Here is a 24,103-nt window from a genome sequence, read left to right on the forward strand (position 1 = left end):
GTCGGCAGGACGAAATATCGTTGATGATGTAGTATCAGGTTTCCAGCTAAACGTTCGTTTTTAAATCGTGTATCAGAAGTCGGACAAGCCATTAAAGACAAGGTGCGTAATCAGAGCGGTGGTAAACGTAGACGTCGCGATATTTTCGATGGAGGTTATGATGTCTGAGCTGGATCTTTTCAGTAAACCCGCCACTAATATGTGTGTCGAACGGTCGTCGTATGTTACTTTCCTTCCTCTAGCATCTGTAGATAGTGTAGGCCCAATCGAATTCTATATTCCGGGGACTTCAGAAGAATATCTAGACCTCGGGAAAAGTTATTTGCGGTTGAAGGTGCGAATCACCAGAAGCGATGGAAAAGATCTGGAAGAAAATGATAAAGTAGGAGTCGTTAACAATTTCTTTCACTCTCTATTCAGTCAAGTCGATCTCTTTGTACAAGACAAACTGATTAACCCATCGTCGAATACGTACCCTTATCGTGCATACCTGGAAACACTTCTTAACTATGGACGGGAAGCCAAGAATTCGCAACTGACAACTGAGATGTACGTCAAAGATCAGTACACCGATGTTAAACAGATGTTCGAGAAGGATGATAGTGGTATGTACCAACGATCGAAATCCTTCTCAAAATCGAAAACTGCAGAGATGTTAGGAAGACTTCGACTCGATCTGTGTCACCAATCTAAATACATAGTGAATAACGTCTCCCTCCGTTTACGACTGGTAAGAAGTTCCCCCGAATTTTGTTTGCTTTCCAACGATTCGTCAACTGCCAAGTTGAACATTATGGAAGCAACGTTATTCGTACGTAAAGTGAAATTGAATCCTCAGATTCAACTCGCACACATCACTGTTTTAGAGAAGAACCCGCTCGTGTACCCGATTAATCGCGTGAACGTGACATACTTTTCTATTCCCAAAGGAATGGTAGATTCCACACGTGATAATATATTCCTAGGACAAATCCCATCGCGAGTGATTGTGGGTTTGGTGTCTAGCGAAGGTTTCAATGGATCATATGCTCGTAACCCTTTTAACTTCTCTCACTTCAACCTGTGTTACTTACAAGTGACGGCCGATGGTATTCAGTACCCGTCAATACCTCTGACTCCTGACTTTAAGACAGGACAGTATACGAGATCGTATCTGTCGCTCTTCTCTTCATTAAATAAATGGACGGAAGACACCGGAAACGATTTGTCATATTCCGAGTATTCAGTCGGTAATGTATTGTACGCTTTTGACCTATCACCAGACGAAAATGCCATCGGTCAACATGTTAGTGCACTGAAACGGGGGAGCGTACGTCTCGAACTGAAATTTTCATCACCATTGCCTGAAAACGTCACGTGCGTCTTGTACAGTGAATTCGAGAACGTGGTTTCGATGACAAAAGACAGATCGGTTCTTCTGGATTATGAACACTGAAGAAATAGCACGTTTGTTGGAAAGTGTTGTTAAAGATTACCCCATAAGTGTATGTGCTCGCGACGAACTGCCTACGAACATTCTTAGTAAACCGTTTCTTCTAGTTGTCAACACCGATCCATCCGACAGACCAGGAACCCATTGGATAGCTATCTACCTCGGAGAAGAAGAAGCCGATTACTTCGACACGTTTGCCCGCCCCCCTCCCGAAGATTTTGCGGCGTTTCTGAAAAGGCAAAGTCGCAAGTGGACTCATAACAAGACTGTAATACAACATCGGGAATCTATAGCTTGTGGACTGCATTGTGTTTTCTTTTTAACCCATAGATGTCGCGGTATTACTATGAGACAGATTGTTAACGAATGTTATTGTAAAAATTTGTGGGGCAATGATATTCTTGCCACTTTAGATGTAGTCGATCACTTAAATAAACAAATTTAAAAAAAAAAAAAAAAATTGTCTACTTACATGCTTATCCACTGTATTTTCTTTCCTCTCAAGCGACGGGGAGACGTCAGAATCGACGGTTTCTTCCTTGCACGTTTGGGCGCGCGCTTTTCCCTGGCCGCCGCGGGAGGGAGCACGAGGGCCTCCTCCGGAGGCCCGCTTTTCTTCTTCAGTCCCAGAAAAGCCTGCAATGTTTGAAGGTAGGCCTTCACCTTGGATTCGATCGACATGTCCTGTCTCTTCAGAATTTCGGACATCTCATCGTCTAGAGAAATCATCCTTTGGTGTTCTGGTGGTGCCAGGAGTAAATATTTTTTGAACGAGTCGTTCATTTTCTTATTAGCGATGTTATCAGTGGAATTATCAGACTGCCTAGTAAGGGAAACAGCGCTCCTCCTTGCTGGGTAATAAGTCTCCGTCGCCTTGTGAAGGGGACAGTTTTATCTGCTAGAACACGTAGCAGTTTCTTTTTGCGCTGCAGTCTAAGACGTTCTTTGGGGGTGATTGGTATGTTACCTCTTAGTAAATTCTTACACAGTTCGCACAAAACAGTGACCTGAGAATGTGATGCCTGTCTCAAAATTGTATTTGCTTGCTTGGGGCTGGCACCAGACAAAAACCTGATGAAGTCACTATGTTTTCGGAGTCTTTTAGCCATGAAGGTACATATGTAATTGACGGGCCGTCCTCTGGTAATATACACGAGCGCAGACGTAATTGTTCTGGTGTATCTTGTCGAAAGTCCAGTAATAAATATGAGAACGGTTTTTCTGTGGCCTCCTTATAAATTTCGACTAGAACACTCGAACGCCCTGGAAATACTTGCGAGGCTAGGTGAGATATTTGTCGGGAATCTCTGGGGTTTTTAAAAACGATTAAATAGTGTGAGTTAAGACTGATGGTTCTATATTGACTACCCTGACAGAACAAATTTTGGGAGAGAAGACAGATACTTGTGTTCCTGTGATGGCTTCCTTTAATGAATATTTCAGCGATTTCGGAACTGTCTTTTGCAACGTGTAGGAGACCGTCGATTATGATTAGATTTCTGACACTTCTATCGACTTCGGGCAGATTTAAGCCTTTTACGAATTCAACGTGCGGAAACTGTAAGAACCGATCCTGCTCTTCAGAGTAGCAGTAAATTATTCTCTCCGGAGGGGGTGAAATTAGCTGTTTGCTGTTTTTAATAAGGGACAGAATGAAGGTTGTTTTACCGCTTTGAGTACCACCGGCAGCGACACATGTGAAGGGGTGGATAAAGGAACACATAGTGACAGGGTTATAACCGACGAATCATTTTTGATTGTGTTTTTCACGGAAGTTTCCATATGGGAATGTACAGGTGTGCTCTCCAACTATGCGCTTCTTAAATGTGAAACCATACCGCCTAGTTAACGATGTGTGGAGTAGCTTGCACTGCCATTTGTCACGTTTCACGCTGATCGGTACAGGAACTGTCACTTCAACTTGTTCACGACGAATCAATTTTGATTGTGTTTTTCACGGAAGTATCCATATGGGAATGTACGGGTGTGCTCTCCAACTATGCGCTTCTTAAATGTGAAACCATACCGCCTAGTTAACGATGTGTGGAGTAGCTTGCACTGCCATTTGTCACGTTTCACGCTGAACGGTACAGGAACTGTCACTTCAACTTGTTCACCCGTTGCTGCAGATCGCATTACATCCAAGTTTACGAGTCGGCTGTTATTCTCGTTTAGGGTAATGCCTTTACATTTTGTTACAGATTTGCCCGAGCGTGTTCTGTACGAATACGATTTGGGTCCTGAAGTAGCGAATTCTAAAATAGTGTCACCTTCCAATTCATCTACTAGTTCACCTAGTGAGTGGCCTGTAGCTGGAAGTGTATCGCCTGGTTTATATGAGAATACCAAACTGTCGGTATCTGTATAAATTAAACGCTCTCCCAGAGGTGCGATGGCTTTATACAGTTTAATTCGACCGTATGAGGCAACAAAGGATCCTATTACAGCGTTTCCTTTGCGATATGGAGGTTCTGTACCTTCAAGAAGGCTGTATGCTATCAGCATTTTTTCTTCAGTGACTAGTCGAGCATCGTGAATAATTTTACTGTCATCCATGAAGTGTTCAACGAGGTTTGAGTAGGACGAGCATAGAACAGTATTTACACGATTTGTCCGCATGGCAAGCCTTCCCCATAAAGAATTCATGCATAATTTTCCCAAAGCACGCCGGGATGCGTTTTTTTTAATTTGGGCATGATCAAGTGTAATACCTTCTTTCTGTTTTAATTCTTGGATGTAACTGTCACGATCGATACCCTGAGGCCACCCCGAAGCCTCTTGTTTAATTTTCAAGAAGGTATCGATATACCCACCAAACAAAGATTCGTGTGTTTCATCAAAGTGCCACACTTCGTAGAATTCGACAACTTTGTAGCCATAGTCGCGTGCCAAATCCAGTTCTGGAGTTGTCCATACTCCTTTTATGGTCGTATCTTCGTGATTACAGAGAGTTGATTCCTCCTGAGCACATTTTGCACACAGAGGGAAAATTAACTTCCCATTACACGTTATCGGTAATATTGGAAGAAACAACTTCTCTGGTGCTTGCACACGTGCACTAGCAATGCCAAAGTATGCTTTGTTACTGTAATCGAAATCTCTCAGAATAACATTTGGATGGCCACGCGGATACACTCCGTATTTACACACCCAGGGGTATAAGGAGCAAAAATCCATATAATGAATCTGCTCGTTTTCATCTGCTTTGTGGTACAGTTTAAAACAATCCACACGACCACCTCTGAGGGCACTTCTAGGGGTAATCGGTTCTGTTATATTAAAATCGGCTACAAAGGCATTCAAGACGGGGTTATTTTTTCTCATTTCATCGAATTGACATTCCCATATGGAAACCACGTTGTAGCCTTGGTTTTTCAGAAACATTTCACGATCCAACGTTTCTTCATAGAGAACTGACATGGGTAGATTTCTGTTTGTCTGTATCGTATTACCTCGATAGCATTTCCTACATCCGTGAAAATAACAACCATGAAATTCGTAAACTGTTTTATCTCGGATCCCATCAACGAAAAAGCGCCCAATCCGAACCTCACCCCCCAACGAACGGGCGTGTCGTATCGGTGTGTTCTCTTGTTGTTCTAGCCACAACAGCCATGCAATTGCTTTTCAACTTTGGACGTTCGACCCGCGATACCCCCCTGGGGGGAGGATAGCCATAGTGTTTTGGGGTAGAAAGTTCCTAGCGAAAATTCTACTACACGTTCCTGCTATGGTGATATCTTGGTTGAACGGATCGACGTCGGATATATCGATTAGAAGAGATCTGAACTTGTTACAACTATCACGTAATACCCGTACATCGTCAAGTGTATATGCCATGAGCTCTGTTTTCAAGTCGTACGATTGGTCTTTCTTCTGATTGTACCATGTCTGGAACTCTACACTATCATCCTTCGACATAAATTCGGGTTTGAAATATTTTTTGTCTGGAATAGGACCTACATAATCTGTAGTTTGTAGAGTATGGAACGCATGTGGGAAGAATCCTTTTCGAAGTTCGGGTAATTCGAACATTGCAGGTAACCTTCTAAGGGGAACTGATAAGTACGAATAAGAATCTAAGAAGATGAGATTTAGTTTCAAATGATAAATTCCTAATATTTTAGAGCCGTCAAAAATAACACGAGGTTCGAAGTTCTTACCGTAGAGGTAAGTCAGTACGAAGTAACCATCGAAACCTCGCAAATTGTGTGCTATTATCCGTACATCTTTGTATTTGGGTTCGATGTGGCTAATGCTTCGACCATCGCGAGTACGTTTTGACGATTCACGAACTCCAAAAATCTCGTCCATGAATGCTGTAACACAGTTGGGTCCCTCATATGAACGCAGTTCTTCTCCAAAACTTGCAACACAGAGCACTGGTATATGCTCACCCTGATGCAACACCGTCTCGGTGTCGAAATAAATTATAGATACATGTTTTTTAGGGTCCTCTGGTTTCTGAACATAGCAGTGCTGTGACATGTGAACTATCTTACATTTTTCGCAATAGTCCGGGGGTTTGCATTTGTGTTGCTTCTGTGTGTTGAACGTTCGCAAACACTCACAACAACGGTGATAACTCGAGCAGTTGTTTTTTTTATGAGCATCGAAACAGATATTTCCTCTGTAATACCGAAAACAATCACTACACAGCACCAAATCGCCACTATGATACTCACGTGTTCGACACCTATTGCACGAATATGGACAAGAATGAGTATGAAGTCTTTCAATGCTTTGGAAAGTTTTAAAACACAGTGAGCAGTAATAATCTTATAAATCATATATTAAAATGGCCTGAAGTATTACTATTAGTTCAGGGTCGTGCACATGAAACTATTACATTTACGAAGGGCTTGGAGGTTGAGACAGAAGGCGGTCGTGCTACAAAAATAACGCTTTCACAGACCTTACTACATCGTAGTGTTTGTCAATATACAGTAGAACTATTTGTTTCTCTGCTTCGGGGCCCTTGTAAATAACATCAAACTCGTTGTCAGCTGACAGTACAACTATCTGAAACTCGGGAGTAAGAACATGTTGGAATTTTTGCAGTTCTTCAACTCCACACACTGTCTCGGAAACGCCTGCTTTTTCATGCAATTGCTTGGCTCTCGAAGTCTGCAAACCGTTTCTGTCTTCGCGAACTTTTCTGTATGTAATGGTGTTGTCTTGTTCAGCTGAAAGAGCTGTTACTATTGCACGTCCCATGCATATATTATCATTATTCCTAATTTTGACAACACACTTCTTCTTTTCTAAGAAAGTGTTTAGATGTACAATAGTTCTTTTTTTTATATTTTTAGAACGACCAGCACCACCTTTATTTGTTATGTTTATCAGAACTAGATCGATTGATAGAGTGTCTGTTATTAGAAAGCCACTGCGCGACTGATCTACACAGAAAAACGCATTCATAATTCTATCTAATGTCAGTTCTGATATCTTCATAAATGGAAGATTAATCGGGGTTTTTAGGGAGTCTGCGTTTACACATAGACGAACATGGCTAAATTCTTCTCTCTTGTTTACTTGTCCTATAATTTGGTTCAGCATCTGTTTGAACAATAGAAAAAATTGTTCACCTGCAAGCAAATGTAAGTCTCGGTAATTGCATTTGTAAGTTTTATACTTAGTTTTATATTTAGAGGAATACTTCTCTGATCCTTCACTGATTTCGTAGAATCGTTCGTAAGATTCATCACCACCACCAATTTGAATCTGAAAAGAAATGAAAAAAAAAACTTAACGTTTTTTTTTGGAATTCTGATTGTACTTCTGCATATGAGATTCTGAATAAGACTTACAGGTCCTTCGTTTGATCCTCCTGCCCTCCCCTCGACGCGCGGAGACAAGGAAAAGAATTCTGCATTCTGAAAAATGAATATTAAACAATGTTATAAAACTATTTTTATCACTTTTAAAAATAAAAAGAGATAATATAGGAGGAAATTCACTCACCTCTGTATACTGCACAGTATTCGTATACATTATTTCAGCCTCAATAACTTCAGCAAGACTGACAGCTTCACACTCCAGGGAATCATCATCGCACATCCACGTGTCCATTTTTTTTTTCTGTAACGGTTCTGTGACTGTGGTGGCTTTTTAAACTTTCTCCAATAGCCTTATGCAATTCTCGGTCATTGATCCTACTATTTTGTCAAAACGAAACACTACAAACATCCTGTAAGGGTGTAACATTGTTGACTTTTAAGGTCAAAAGGAAACCTGTTCCGAAATAGTATGTCATCCACACCCTGTAAGAGTGTAACATGTGTTGGCTTTTAATGTCAAAAGGAAACCTGTTCCAATTAGTACACCAACCAGTAAGAGTTCCTAATTAGACAATTTCCGATGACGCACTTCTTCTTGTGTAATATTATTAGTCACATATCCGGGTTGTGGACTGCTTTATATATGATTGTTATACGTTCTGTCGTTACATTTGCCATTTTTCAACAACAGTTAAGATGAGTACCACTCCAAAGAAGAACTATGTGTTTTTTCGTCGCCTCAGTTCAAACACTATTCTACGAGTTCTCCTGCTTGATTTCGAAGTATCGATCGTTTTGGAATGTACCTCGTGTTATCTAAAACTAACGACAGATGAATGGATGCAAATAAAACTAAAATGGCCTGAAGTATTACTATTAGTTCAGGGTCGTGCACATGAAACTATTACATTTACGAAGGGCTTGGAGGTTGAGACAGAAGGCGGTCGTGCTACAATTTCCAACGGTGAGATGTGCGAGTTTATTCTCGACTTGGGTGAATGTGAAGCTCTTTCACAAAAAATACTCTATGTTGACGAGTTTGTATCTGTTCTTGGGGATGAAGCTAAACTATTCACACTGATGCAAGAATCCGTGATGGATGTACTATGCTCAACACGCGAATGTTTACGACAGCGCCGACAGTTCACCACCAGTGATACCACATTTCAAGAAGCCTACGAGTATATGGTTCGACATCTGATTCCGTATAACGTTGTAACAGACTTTATGGCTAGATGCACTTTGCAACAGAAAGAACCTGAAATTAATCCTTATAGCATTCTACAGGCAGTACTTGGTATGATATCAGAGTTAAGGAAATGTTATATTGAACGTTATGCTCATTTATTCCCATTTCATTAGACTGTGTCTTTTTTGATTATTAAAAAGATTGTTCGAGTTCTAAAAATGTTCATAGATGTAGCTTTTTAAAAAAGTGTTCATTAAAAAGCAGAAATTTTCTTGATGTTTGAGTCAATAAAATGGTTTACACACAACTTCAGACAGTAATAAAGGGTTAAAAAATATTAACAGATATACAATAATAAAATGTATTTTCAAAAAAGGTTAACTTACACACAAGAAAAAGACTCTACACACAACTTAATGATAAAAAGAAAATACATTTTTAATTAGGCATACACACAAGAAAAAGACTCTGGTACTGTAAAAAACAGCAAAAAGGAATTTTTCTTTTTATCCATAAAGCTTTAAAACTGTGAGAATACAACAAAAAGGAAGAAAATGTACCAATAAAACGTTTCAGGCACAACTTAAGAATGTATGGCTAATTAAAAATGAACCATACACACAAGAAAAAGACTCTGGTACTGTAAAAAAAAAAATTAAATAGAGATATATACATGGCGCCATCTAGGGACAAAAATACGAACAAAACAAAAACCGGTAAGCATGTGGCGCCATCTAGGGTACGAAATGTGAACTAAATATAATTTTCACACCTGTAGTCGTGGAATAGTATGCAAAAGTGTTTAAATCCCTCCAGATCTTATACAAGTGTGTTTAAAACCATTTAGACTTTATGCAAATGTGTTAGAACCCCCTACATATCTACTCACATTACTTCACTTGACAATTCTTGTACGTTTTTGATCTGCTGTCAACAACTTTGGGACCCATTGTGCTGAACTTTTCATAACGAGAACTTCTGTTATTATGTGGTACACATGTTCAAATAAGATGCCCAAGACGCTGGCAATGCACCGAACTGTCACTCATCAATCACTCATCACCAGACCATGCACACAGTTAACAACAACTTCTGGAGTGATGGACGTTATGGTCTTCCACAGCGTGGGTCATATTCCAGGCTTTCCCGAACTCGTATAAATTTTTCTGCCCAATTCTTAACCATGAAATAGGAAGGGGCATCCTCACCAAATGTAAGTACATCCTCATGAATCGGCTTTGGCGTTAGTCCCCTTTTTCGCTGATAATCAAAATCAGTCACCATGCAGTGACTGATTTTGACGACCTTTCCTCATTCACATAATTTTGTCTTCAGGACCTGTATTTAAATCAAAACTTTATTAAATATGCATGAAACTTGGTGGGGTTACTATATGAATACGCTGGTGTTCAAAGAAAGTGCATTACCTAGGAATTTCACATTTCGAACCCTTTTTCGCGATGTTACATTAATGACTAGCATCACAAATAGAAATATAAACAAAAGATATTTATTAAGGCAAAGCTACGTAATATTTGACAGGTGCTCTCAAAATATTCCAAAATGAGCATTTGCAACCTTTATACAACAATTTTGGTAAACACGACAATTACGGCTGAAATGTTATCAGAATTTGCTTCAGTTTATCATTTTAAATGGAAAACAAAATGAAAAGTTCACCAAGTGCAAAGTAATATTTAGTTGAACAACTCTGGCCCTGATGACAGCAGCACACCGTCGAGGCATTGACAAGATCAATTTCTGGAGATAATCAACTGATAGTTCGTGGTTCCAAACACGAATTATGGCTTCCTGAAGTTCACGAAGGGTTTTTGGTTTCTTTCTGGCAACTGCAGATTCCACACGATGCCAACAGTTTTCTATAGGATACAGGTCCGTTGTTCCAACCACTTTTTCACCTGTAACAAATGTAAACACATTACTGTCGAACCTCTAATGCAGAAATGAAGCTAAAGTTACTACAGAAGTACCTACTTACACTTTTCGCCAGATAAAAAGGAGCAGAGTCGTCCTGAAAGATTCAGTTACTTGGCCGGTTGAAATGGCCTCTAATGGTTAGCAGCAATTTGCTTTCCAATTAGCCAGCTTTCCATTGGCATTTACGCAACCTTTTATAAAGTGCAGGTGACCTACTCCATGATACGAAATGCACCCCCCCCCCCATATCATTTGGTTGGTAAGGAATTTCACTCTAGACACCATACAGTGTAGATGGTATTCTTCACCACATCTATGGCTAATCGTTTGTCTCCCATCAGAGCCATGCAGGTTGAATTTCTTCTCATCCGAGAAAATAACTGACTTTCACTGCTCGGGGGTCCATTTGACATGCTCCTTATACCAAATTAATCGGGCCTTTTTTCATTTTTTGTGTGAGGAGGGGCTTCTTCTTAGACCGACGGGCTACAAGTCCATTTTTGAAGTGCAGTAACAGTCTTCTGACTGTTACTGCACTTGCTACCACTCCTGTACGTTCTTCCCATTCTCTTTTCAGCTAAGACGAAGAAGCTTTACGGTTTTTACGGCGTAAGCGCTTCAAAACGCGGTCCTGTTTTGGCGTAGAGACTCGTTTGTGTCCGGTTCCTTTTTTCCTATCAGCAAAACCAGTGTTCTTGAGTTTGGAAAGAAATCTACTCACTGTCGACTAATTACAAGACATTCTATATGCAATATGACGGGAAGAACATCCTTCCTCATGTAAATCAACAATAGCAATCTTTCTTCGTGGCGTTAACTGCACGTAACTCGCCATCCAAGTAAGGAATGACTGCATCTCTTGCAGAGCGTGCTTATATAGCTGAAAGTAACAGCTGATGCAACATTACGTCATCACCTACGCGTGTCAATCTTATCTGGTGCAATCTGTAAGAAATATTGCCATATACTTACATTATTCGGACAATTACAATTTTAAGGGGTGATGCACTTTCTTTGAACACCAGTGTACATTAAGTACAGACATTTTTAATACCGTACCGCTACCCTTTCATACTGAGGTCATGAACTGTAAGGTAAGGTAAGGTATATTGATGTCATGCGGCACCAGGGGTTTCCCCCATCTCCGCGTTGCTTTCATTGTGGGTGTACCAGTTTGCTGGGAATGCCAGAGATTTAAAAGTGTGTGGGTATTGTACATTTTTAATGTCGTGTACCGTTGTTCATCTGGTCATTTAGCCGCTGGGCCCCTGTTGGAGCCCAACGTTGCCCCACCTTCGCCCCGTGGAGGCAGACCAGGAACCCAGTAGACTTATTTACTCTGGCAGGTCCTGCCGCTTAGTTTCCTGAGATTTCGCCGGCTAGGACCTTAAAAAAAATCATATGTATGTATATGCACATGTATATACTCATTTCACTTGTCTGCATATACCATATGTTGTATGCCTACACACACCGCTGGGGGGTTTGATATTACATAGATGGATAGGCCGAGACTGGGCGAAGATTATTTTGAGTGTTGCTAAATTTAGTGTGTGGGGCGTTCGCATTGCATATAGATAGAGTAGGAGGGGAGAAGAAGACTGGGGTGTACAGATAGAAATATGGGAGCGATAGAGAAGATGCCCCCAGTTGGTCAGTGAGGCATGCCCATGCCTCACCAAGAGGAAAGGAGAGTGGGGGCTTCGGCGAGGGGACACAAGGCGTCTCCGCCTCGCCGTGGTAGGTTTGGAAAGGAATCGAGTCAGGTGCTCGATTCTGGTCCCCAACGAGTCTTGATGGCAGTGAAGCTGCATGGTTCAGGTCCATGTGGGCTTTTGCAGATTCAGGGTTCAGTCAGTCGCAGAGTTGTAGGCCATGTCCTTTTATTCTCATTGGAGGTATGGAATTTGTTGTGGGAATAGTAGCTTGTCCCATTTAGTTTCCAGTTGTTGTTATTTGCTTGTTGGGCTAGTGTGGCTCGACGTCTGTTAAACAGTTTCTGTGCAAATTCGGTGAATGCCATGTATGGTCCTTTATCGTCCAGAATGAATTGCTCCTGATCCTTGGGTGAATGTTGTAGTCTTGTCACCAGCTGGCAGCGGATGTCGTCGTATTGGTGGCAGTCATACATTAGATGCGACCAAGTTTCTGGAATGCCACAAGTGCAATTTGGATTTTCAATTATTCCCAGAGTTGTTAGTTTGGCGTTTAAGGCACCATGTCCTGTGAGTAGGTACGTCACAAACAGACCAGGTGCGTACCAGGTTGGTAATTTAGGTTGGAATCTATGTATATTTGGAAAGAATTTATTTGTTATCCGACCTTTAATGGAGACATCCCATCGTGCCTGCAGCAAGTGGGTCTGGAGTCTTCTTTTTTCCGCAATGCGGTTATTTCCTGGATCTCCGTTGAAGTCAAGGTGTGTACAAGCATTGCCTTTAGCGAGCTCATGGAGGATGCCTCTTCTCACCATCTCTAGGTCTAAGGGGCGGGTCCCTGCGATGACTTGCAGAGCGTGTGTGCTCACTGTGCTGCAGGCACGAGTAGCAGTGAGTAGCATGATTCTATGCATGGACATGAACTTTTCAAATCAATCTCGTAAAACAACAAACGTGTAGGACATTGTTATAGTTCCATGGAGCAGATGATAACAATGACTGGCTTCTTCGCCAGAAGATAAGATACCACTAGGTGTCTCCCAATCTTTAGTCACTCAAATCACACTTGAAGTAAAAAAGACGCACATTCAGGACATCTCTTAAATAGAGATTGCCATTGAACTCAATGGGGTTTCTTCTAATTTCAGGGCACACTTGAAAAAGGTTTGCGGCATACCAATGTGCCAGAGCACACCACATGTATGACGCATACAGAAATAACACGGGAAAGAAGCTAGTAGTGAAAGCATGGTAGGAGTAACGTACATATTCATTAATAATGATTACGCACCATCACGAACCTGAGCCCTGGTGCAATGTCACTTTTATTTTCATGTAAATTTGTCATTTTTCTCGCCATCTCCCCGAGCTCAGCATCCTGTACAACTGCATCATTTTGGATGCAGCTGCACAGGGCTCTAAGCTGGGGAAGAAGGGGGGAATCTCTGCGAATTAGTAGGCAATAACCTGTTTGGCACAGGCATAGTTTATAAATAAGTAATAGTTATAAAATAATTTTCGAGGCGTTATACCACTCTCAAAGTACTTTGGAAATAGTGCAGGGGGATATTCAATCATTTTTGATAAGGGAAAATGCTGAAGGTTGCGGCCACAAGTTTCTTACCACTAACTATGCATTTTTCGAAATAGAACTGAATTTTTATTATCAACGTTATTTACAGTTTATTTTTTTAAATTAATAAATAAATTAATTATTTCATTATAAAATATAATTAATTACATTTTATAATGAAAATGCAACAGCTATGGGTCCAACAGGCATAACACTAATAACGTTCTCATTACGGTATAATTTGTTACCGAATCAATTAAGACAAAGGTTAGCATTAGTAAAGGCACATGATGCAAGAAAGCAAGCTTATATAGCATCAGCAAAAAAAAAAAAAAAAAAACACCACCCTTCCCATTTCATCTATCCACTCCCTCCAAATGTCTGCCTAGTCCTACCTTGAATCTATTTAAGCTATCAACTTCTACAAGAGCGTGTAGAAGCAATCAACTACCCGCTGGCTAAAAGCAAACTTCCGCACATCTATCCTACAACTGTCTTTCCTCAATTTGAATTTATGCCCTCTCAGGCGATTATTCTGAGCAGGAGGAAGAATCCCATCAGCACTGAGCAAGCTCAAACCATTCAAGGCTTTATACACCTCAATCAGATCACCTCACAGGTGCCTAGTCTCCAGACGCTGTAATTTGAAAACTTAAACCTTTCTTCGTAAGAGCAACCCTTTGTTCCATTCACTAATCTTGTTGCCCTTCTCTGTACAGTACTTGTTCCAACAGCTCTACATCCTTCTTAAAATGGGGCCTCCAGACCTGTATACAGTACTCAAGGTGTGGCCTGACCATTGCCTTATACAAGTGGATAATCACCTCCTTATCCCTGCTAGAAAAATTCCTGTATATCATTGACACCATGAGCTACTCTTGCAGACCGTCTGCACTGCTCAGAAAACTTCATATCTATTATTTATTTATTTCGGATTGTCGAATTTTTTGGATAACCTTATCTAAATGCACTCTGTCTACAAACGAACGAGAGAAAATTGCAGTAATTTGTAACATTGTATACGCATTATGTACTGTACATGTTTTATACAGCTTCAAAATAACTGCCAATGTTCAGCTGTTAAAAGAGGTTTGCCTTCTGTAATTAAGAAGTGGGTTACCATTTCAACACAGGTTTACAGAACTTGTTTCAGAGAACTATTTCGATTTATTAATAACCTGAGTTTCGATAAATTCTACATTAGGGTCAGTAATCAAAATATAGCTGATGCTAATGCAGTCTGTCATTTTATAGATTCATAGAACTATTTCAATTTCACAGAACTATTTTATTATCATAAAACGTTGCATAGAAACGCAATGATTAAGTATCATCTTATTGTTACTCACTTTTATATTATCTTTTTTTATATGATGTTTAATTATTTGTGTTAACCCCTGGCCACGACTATTCAGACTGTGATGGTTACTACTGCTATGCTTTTTTTTTTTTTTCTCTCTCTCTCCAAAGTCTTTCTAAGGGTAGAATCATGCAATAAAGGATTTTAATAACAATAACACCTCGTCAACACGGAAAATGTTAAGAAAACGAAAATAATACCCAATTTTGACTAATTTCATGTTGCAACACGAAAATCACATTAAAATTTGTCGAATGTCTCTTGTTTTCGAATTATAGTTGGGGACTCATATTAGCGAGTTATAGTTACAGGTCTCCGAAAAACACATAGCAACCAACACTGCAATTTCAGTAACACACGCTCTTATCACGTGATCGGGAACTGTCGCCTGTGCATCACGTGAAAGTTGTTGCCTCAAATGCGTCTTCAACTCTGTTGCAGTAATCCTCGAATACGGCTAGGTACTGGGTGATTTGTTCTCAGTTAATAGTTGTTCTATGTGAGATTAATACTTTTTGCGCAGTGTGTGTCGTGTAAGATTAATATGCCCTGTAATTGTGTGAATAGTCCAGATGACTTCTGTTACGTATGTGGAGAAGTCACGTTAGTTTCAAGAAAAAAAAAAAAAAAGTAAAGTGCAGCCATTATCAACCCACTGCAGGGTGGAAGCCTCCTCAACAATTCGTGCTGAGGGAAATGGACCATAATCTGCCATGCTGGTCCAGTGCGGGTTGGCAGATCGACCGTATTCAGCAGTCAGGGGCTTGAACCCTGGTCTACTCAAAGAGCGTGTGCTACTGCACTCCCGCTCCTGCCCACTCGGCTACGGAGGCAGTTTCAAGAAAGCGCCCCTTAACTCGGGCCATAAAAAAGGCATACACATGGCAACCAACACTCCAGTTTCAGTAACACCACCCTACTTTAGTGTAAAGTAAGCCACCACGACAAGAAATGGGCTCCACACATATGTTGCACTACCCGTTCATCAAAACTCAACACGCGGGCGAATCGAAAGGTACGTTGCATGCCTTTCGCAGTGCTCTGATATGAAGGGAGCCAACAAATCCCACCACAGGTTGTTACTTGTGTATAGTGCCTCCTGTCAGAAAATGGATGAAAGATTAAGTTCACTTTCTGTGATCTTATGTGGTTCAGAAGGATAAAGGTTTGGACAAAATGGTGGATCCCTTGACCTTGACGGCTGCTGTACTTCCTCGTGTATATCAAGTTGATATTCATCAGTGACTTCATCAGAGTGTACAGAAAAACGGTCGGGTGGTTCAGGAATAGGTTCTTCACCGTGAGGCATGGGACGAATTGCAGATGATATTTTTGGGTACGTTACTGTCCACTTTTTCTTCATTTTCATCCAGAACTTAATCACCTCATAAGGGATCTCGAACTACCGAAGAATAAGGCAGAGCTTTTGGCCTCGAGGCTACAACAGTGGAATCATCTAGATCATTCTGCGAGTGTGACATTTCGTACTCAGAATAAAGATTGATAAATTTTATCAAACAGCAGGCGAACCCACTGTTTGTAAGGTCGTTGATGGTCTAAGGGCAGCAATGAACATAAGGCACGTTGCTGAAGAATGGTGACTATAAACACCTCTAAGGTTAGCCTTAAAGGCTGTGTTATTACACAATGGAAATATGCTACTTTCAGTACCTCTTGCGTACGCCATCCACAAAAAAGAAACATAAGCAAACATGGAGAGCATCCTCTTAGGTGTACGCTATGAGAAGTATTAATGGCAGATATGTGGTGATTTAAAGGTAATCGGCATTTTATCAGGACAACAAAAGAGTTACACTAAGTATTGTCACTTTCTCTGCGAGTGGGACAGTCAAGGATATGCGTGCATTATGACCCTAGTAGCCGTGGGCGTCCACAGAAAATTTTCCGGGGGGTGGGGGGGCAAAGCTTGGAGACAAATAATTACATCAATAAATTTTTATTTCATTATTTAATTTTTTATTTAATTAAACAAGTAGATTATAGAATACAGTATTGCATCAATACAAAAACACATACATAATGTAAAAAAATATAAAATATAAAGGAAACAAGAATTAATATATATAGATAATAATAATTTCAATAATCACGTATTGTATAAGAATTGAATTCTCCGTCTATCGCTTGCAAACCTATTGATGACATTTTCAATAAATTTCTTCTTTACCGCCTCCTCTTCTAGTTTCTTCCTCGGCACACTAATCATACATAAACCTGATAAGCGAGTTTCTGCGACAGTGGACACCTTAACCATGTTTTAACATGGCTCAAGGTGCTGAAACTTCTTTCAATGGTACAGGTCGTAACAGGTAATGTCATACCAATAGTTATTGCCGAATTAATAGAAGGGAAATAGTGGCAAATGTTCCAAAACTTCTGGTAAAGTTTTGGGAATATCAGTCGATGAACCAAAAACAGGAACACGTGTTTTATTGCTGCAATAGATGAAACTCGTGTTCTATGGTTACCCTGCTGAGGACCAAAACCAGCCAACCCGTAATAAAATTAAGGCAGACAAAGCGTCCCATGGTCGAGGGTGTAAGGTTGCATATCTCAATCACTTTTACGATTATAATTTGTGGAATTTTTTACTCGATCCCAGGGAGGGGCAAGTGCCCTGTTTTCCCTCCTCTGCAGACGCCCATGCTAGTAGCACTTGCATCAACAAATCAAACCAAACCAGGACCATTGAATGCAGGACCGTTCACTACGAGAAGAGGAATTGGCCTCGACGAAAATGATTAATGCCTGGAATGAAGAATGTAGCATTTGAACATATGGTAGATATAAATAAAGTTTTGCTTCCACCACTCCACATCAAACTGGGGCTCATGAAAAATTTCATGTAGGCTTTGGAAGTGAATGGTCCTGCATTTATAAACTTGCAAGAGAAATTCCCAAGCCTTAGCAGTACATTTCCATTAAGCCTCCATTACCTAGGCCGAAGCCTATCCATGGTTTGGTCTTAATGGGTTTATAATTCCGAGTCTTAAAATTTTAACGCAAAATATTAACACGAAAATTTAAACTGGCCTCTTAGCCTCCTGTGAGAAAGATACTGATCTTGAGATTTTCCATCTATCTTAATCACTGGAATTACCGTCCCTAGCCACATGGAGGTGGGCCTCTACTATCTCTTTCGATATTATTTCTCCTCTTAAAGACTTTAACTATAAAATTGTTAAAGTATACAAAAAGCCTTTTGTCCTCAAAGAAAATCCATAATACCTTCCTATCAAGGATACCTGCAGATATTTCTAACTCATGTCTATAATCTACATAATTTATACAATCAAACATTATATGGTCTGAAGTTTCTGATTCACCAAAGCTACGTAAGTCATTTTCTCACAGCCCCAATTGGTGCAATCATCTAGCAAGTCTGTGTCCCGTTATCAGGAATGTTGCATGAAGACCAAATTGTAACCATGGTTTCTTCTTAAGATTAATTATATTAACTTTAGGTAGAAATTGATATGTCTGTCTACCTTTTTCTACAATGTCCCAATTTTCTTGCCATTGTTTCATAATTTCTTCTAAAATTCTAATTTTCATCTGTTTTAATATCAGAGTAACTATAACTTTTATTTTCATCAGGACATGATTCTAATCTCATATATTTTCTTCTTATATTACGTTTTGTATAATACAACATTCCAGACAACAGGACTGCATAGTATGCCGGAACTCTACCAGAGACTGCCTGACTTAATCTTCTCTGTACTTAGCAGTACAGAGAAGAATAAGTCAGGCACTTTCATTGGTCCACAAATTAGGCAACTTTACAAAGATGAACAGTTTGAATGTGTCCTTAGTAATAGCGAAAAATCAACCTGGAAAGCCTTTCGAAATGTTTTCTAGGAAATTTCCTAGGAATTTCTAGGAAATTTTATGGGAAACAGCAACCCCAGAGCAACATATCAACTCTGTGGTACTAAACTGACAGTGGTAGAGAATGAAAAGGACCCGGGGGTAATTGTGCAGGCAGATACGAAGTTCTCTGAGCAGTGCAGACAGACTGCAAGAGTAGCTCATGGTATCTTATCAATGATATACAGGAATTTTCTAGCAGGGATAAGGAGGTGATTATTCCCTTGTATAAGGCAATGGTCAGGCCACACCTTGAGTACTGTATACAGGTCTGGAGGCCTCATTTCAAAAAGGATGTACAGCTGCTGGAACGAGTACAGAAAAGGGCAACAAGGTTAGTGAATAGAACAAAGGGTTGCTCTTACGAAGAAAGGCTTAAGTTTTGCAAATTACAGTGTCTGGAGACTAGGCACTGGCGAGGTGATCTGATAGAGGTGTATAAAGCCTTGAATGGTTTGGGCATGCTCAATGCTGATGGGATTCTGCCTCTTGCTCAGAATAATCACCTGAGAGGGCATAAATTCAAATTGAGGAAAGACAGATGTCCGGAAATTTGCCTTTAGCCAGCGGGTAGTTGGTTGGTGGAACAGACTTCCATCCCTTGTTGTAGAAGTTGATAGCCTAAATAAATTTAAGGCTCAGCTGGACAGGTATTTTGAATGAACAGAGGGGTGAAGTGGAAGTTTTTTTTTTTTTTTTTTTGGCTGATGCTGCATAAGCTTGCTTTCTTGCATCATATGCCTCTACTAATGCTAATGCTAAAAAATATTAAAGCTGGACACTACAGGCAGCTTATGGGAGATCTGATGTGAAACATGTCATTGAAGATACATTTCTTGCACTCACACCTGGGTTTCTTCCTGCCAAACTGTGGTGTCATCAGCGACAAACGTGGTGAGCACTTCCATCAAGAAATCGCAGCGATGGAACAAAGATACAAAAGCAAATGGAATGCCGCCATATTAGCTGATTATTGTTGGGTGGTGAAAAGGGATGCTCCCGAAGATCAATACAAGCGAAAGGCGAAAAGGTCCCGTGTTTGATACTGGTATGTTTGTTGGCACATCTTACTGCCACCTAAATAAAAAATACCTTGTATAAATATAAAAAACTACTTTTTTTTCGAAAAGAGCAAATCTGCCATTTTAAGCATAGCACTCCATGTTTAGCACTCCAAAATCTATAAATTAAACTGACTTTCATGACCGTAACAAGATATGACCCAAAATATGTTGTTCTGTGTAATATAAATTTGTCAATCTTTTTTTTTCCTATTCGTGATTACAGATTTTCATTGAATATGTAAATTGGTTCTAATTCAATTCTTCTGGTAGTGCTTTGACTAGGTTAAGCGCATCATAACACATTAGTTTCCTCATCTGTCAAAATGTGACAACCCGAGTAATTATGAAAACAACTAACAGCTAGCGTGCAGTTCATGTTTTACCTCTAGTTTTGTGCACTGCTGTTACAATTTCTAAAGAACTTAAGGGGATTGCTTTTCTTTTGTTCCTCCCCATCTTTTTGTACCTTGTTTTTTTTTTTTTTTTTTTTTTTTTACCTCCACCCTACAGAAAGTCACTAGCAGTCCACAAAATGCAAATCTTTACTGCAATTCACAGAAAACTCTACATTCTAGGGGCCGGAGGCAATTGCCTTGTCTGCCTACATGGTAGCTATGCCACTGATTCTAGGGTGTGTAAAGTGGGCGTTAGCAGAACATTAAAGACACACTTTTTTAAAAAAAATTTCGAACCTTTAATGAACATTATATACATTTACAAAAAAAAAAAAAAAAAAACTACATACATGCATACCAATTTCCATATATATATATATATATATATATATATATGAACCATACTAGTACAATACATTATCTCTCCCTCATCGTTCCCTTTCCGTTACAAATTATCAACAACACTTTGTATCTGTTGTATCTTATTACAAATCATCACTGATTACCTAATCATGCCTTTCCATTACCAATTTTTATCATTTACATCAGTAAACTCATTTTTTTCTCTTATTATTTTTTTTAACCTTTAACACATGAAATATATTACAACATGTATCCTCTTACATCAATAATATTCACTATAGATCACCCATTCTACCTTAGTTACTCTATAGTTATCATCTTAGTCAGGCTCTTTACTCGAGAGGTTTCTCAACAATAAAATTTCTTTCTCTCCACACATCATCTGTTATGTTATCATGTGTTGGCACCTGGTTTAAATTAATGATGATATAGGCTAACATATCCTCGGAGTACTCCCCCTATGCATATATTTTCTTACTAATTCCTTTATTCTCTCCCTTTATTTACCCCTGTACTACCCCTTCATTATTCACGATCATTGACATTTATTACATTTATCTCAACTTTAGTAACTAACTTGCCTAATACAACCGGAATTTTTCTTAGAAAGGACTATCACTAAATTCCTTACAGAGTTTAGATTTTGAGTCCTTAAGTTCAAGATTCAAAGAAAAATAGGAACAGACACATTCCGAATTGGTCGCTGATTCCACATTCCTTGCTCTCAGGTTTCCTTCTGGCGGACAGGCTTACGTTCACTTCTTGGGCACTCTGATTCTTCTTTGTGGCAGACAGACTTATGCTCCTTTCCTGGGCACTTTGATTTTTCTTCAGGGCGGACAGGCTTACACTCCTTCCGTTCCAGCAGCCTACATTACTAAGCTCTCCTACCTAACTCTGTCCCATGCACTTACAAAAAAAACATTACACTCCACTCTCTCCCACGTACCTCTACAAAACTCTCTCTCTCTCTTCTCCCAACCTTTCTCTTCTCCGAAGTTTGGAACGCCTTCCCCAGGACTCGCAACCAATCCCCATACTCTGTTTAATTTTTCATTCCTTTCTATTTGCTAAAACATCTGACCACAACCCTCTCCTCTGTGCACAAACCAAACCCTTCTCCTGCAATCTTCTTATCTATTTTCACATGGCAGTATGACCTTTTCATGTTTGCCGGTCATCTCCAAAAATCTAGTTTCGTGTTCACACTTCCTCTGCTAAATATGGCCAACTTACCCAAATATCAGCCAACCTGACGCCATTTTCTTTTTACGCAAACACTGGATGTCCACTCATTTCCTGTTTACTTCCTAATGGTGGCTTAGATCAAAGGGGATGCTTCGTAACCCAGTTTCACGGTCCTATTGTTCTTGCCCTTAGTAATCCCTTTCTCGCCCATTCGCAAATGGCACCCCCTCCCCAGTCTTGGTTGCTGTCCCTGTTTGCTCTCTTATGTTATTTGTAATTTCTTGTTTCCATTTAGCCACTATTTAACACATACGTTCCCCATCCAAAATCTAGTGTTTCTCCAACTTTAACCTTTATTACATTCAAACTAAATATTCAATCATAATACTTACTATTTTTAAAACTTAATACTCCCTTTCCATCGCGTTTCCTGGATTTATTCTAGCTAAATGAAACTTTCTATTTTATTTGAGGGGCCCATCAAGCTCTCAGCTGCCCACATCAACGCCAGAGCTTGCACTTGGTCATCAGGCAACACAGAGGCAGCCCCCTAGGCAGAATGCGCTGGTCCCAAAGGAACTAGTAGTTGTTGGTGACTCTATTGTCAGGGAAACGGGGAACATGCTTTGTAAAAAGGATAGGTGGAATAGGACCAGGGTATGTCTGCCAGGGGCAAAGGTTGATGACGTTGTAGAGCGGATATCATCTTTTAAGGGCACAAAAGGTGATATAGTTGTACACGTTGGCACTAATGATATTAAGAGTAGGAGACCGGCGGAATTACTTAGCAAGTACAGGTCACTGTTGAAAAATAGCCGTGAATTAGGGTTGAATTTGAAAGTGTCTGCAATTCTGCCCAGACACGATAGGAGGGAGTATATGATGAGAGCCTTGTCGATCAATTCGGCCCTGGAGGGATTGTGCAAGGCTCAAGGGGTAGAATTTTTTTCAGCCTGGACTGTACTTGTTAACAGGAGAGATTGCTTCTACAGGGATGGGATACACTTAAATAAAAGGGTGCAAGAATTTTTGCTGATGCTGTCGAGGCAGTGTTAGGTGGGTCGGAAAACTGCTAGTTGGGGGGGGATACAAGGACTAATAGATTAACAGTAGCCACTGGCAGAGGTGGAAGTGATTCTTGCACTGCTTCTATTGAAATGAGCAGAAGCCTGAAAAACAAGATGCAGGATATTTCAGAGACTGCTGGGAGTCATTGCGGTACAAGTAAACACATGGGTTGTGTTAGGGTAGCTAAGAATAGAAACAGGTGCATGTATACCTGCGTGTACACCAATGCTAGGAGTTTGGTAAATAAATTTGATGAATTTGAGGTATTGCTCAAAACATCAAAGGCAGATATTGTTGGGATATCAGAGACGTGGTGTCACACAGATATAAGTAATGCGGAACTGGAATTTGGGGAATACAATGTGTATAGAAAGGATAGACAGGACAGGAGGGGAGGAGGGGTTATGCTATTAATTAAGAAACACATAAAGTCCAAGGAAGTGAAGCCAGTTGACATCGATGGACAGGGCAGTCAGTTTGGTGTGACATAAGCATAGGGAAATCAAAATTGAGAGTAGGAGTGTGCTATAGGCCTAATGACTCTGATGAGTATAATAAGATATTGTACAAGGAAATAGAGTGGGCCAGTAAATCAGAGAGTCTTATAATGGGGGATTTTAATTTCCCAGATATTGACTGGAATTTGTGGGTTGGTCACTCGCACACTAGCAAGGCTTTTGTGGATTTATTGGATGATTGTTTTCTACATCAGCATGTTCGTGAGGCAACAAGAGGGAGCAATACTCTTGATCTGATTATCAGTAGTGATTCTTCATGCATTAAGAATCTGCAGATACAGGAACCACTAGGTGGCAGTGATCACTGTGTGCTGAATGAAGTGGGATTTACTCAAGGAGGTAACTACCGTCAGGGGTAAAGGGAAGGGTTACTGCTTTCGTAAAGGCGACTACGATGGTCTTAGACAGTATTTAAATTCTGTACAGTGGGACCAACTGATGATGTTACCAACAGCAAACTCAAAATGGGAGGCATTCAAAGAACTTATTTTGGAAGCTACTAGGCTTTACATACCAACTAAGAAATATTGTTCAAGGTTCAGGCCTAAATGGATGTTAGATGAACTAATGAGACATATGGCAGAGAAGAAAAATGCATGGGATACATATAAATTAATATGTAACACAGAAGCCTATGATAGATACAAGTTGATCTGTAACCAAGTTACAAAGGAGGTTAGGCA

General features: G+C 40.0%; 2 protein-coding genes across 2 annotated transcripts in view; one reads left to right on the top strand and one right to left on the bottom strand.

Moving 5' to 3' along the window:
- The window catches only part of LOC150088075 (tetraspanin-6-like), a 167,994-nt gene that overhangs the window by 7,094 nt on the left and 136,797 nt on the right, over positions 1-24,103 (bottom strand). The window lies entirely within an intron of this gene.
- LOC150088077 (uncharacterized protein F54H12.2-like) lies at positions 161-1,435 on the top strand. Its single transcript, XM_090370008.1, has one exon. It carries the CDS (start codon positions 161-163, stop codon positions 1,433-1,435), a length of 1,275 nt encoding a protein of 424 aa, XP_090226134.1.

This window comes from Mastigoproctus giganteus, chromosome 3, assembly GCF_048544385.1.
Source record: "Mastigoproctus giganteus isolate SK-2022 chromosome 3, ASM4854438v1, whole genome shotgun sequence".
Classification (NCBI taxonomy): domain Eukaryota; kingdom Metazoa; phylum Arthropoda; class Arachnida; order Uropygi; family Thelyphonidae; genus Mastigoproctus; species Mastigoproctus giganteus.

Excerpts from the sequence above, each read along its gene's own strand:
- LOC150088077 (XM_090370008.1), top strand. The coding sequence starts at position 161 with ATGTCTGAGCTGGATCTTTTCAGTAAACCCGCCACTAATATGTGTGTC.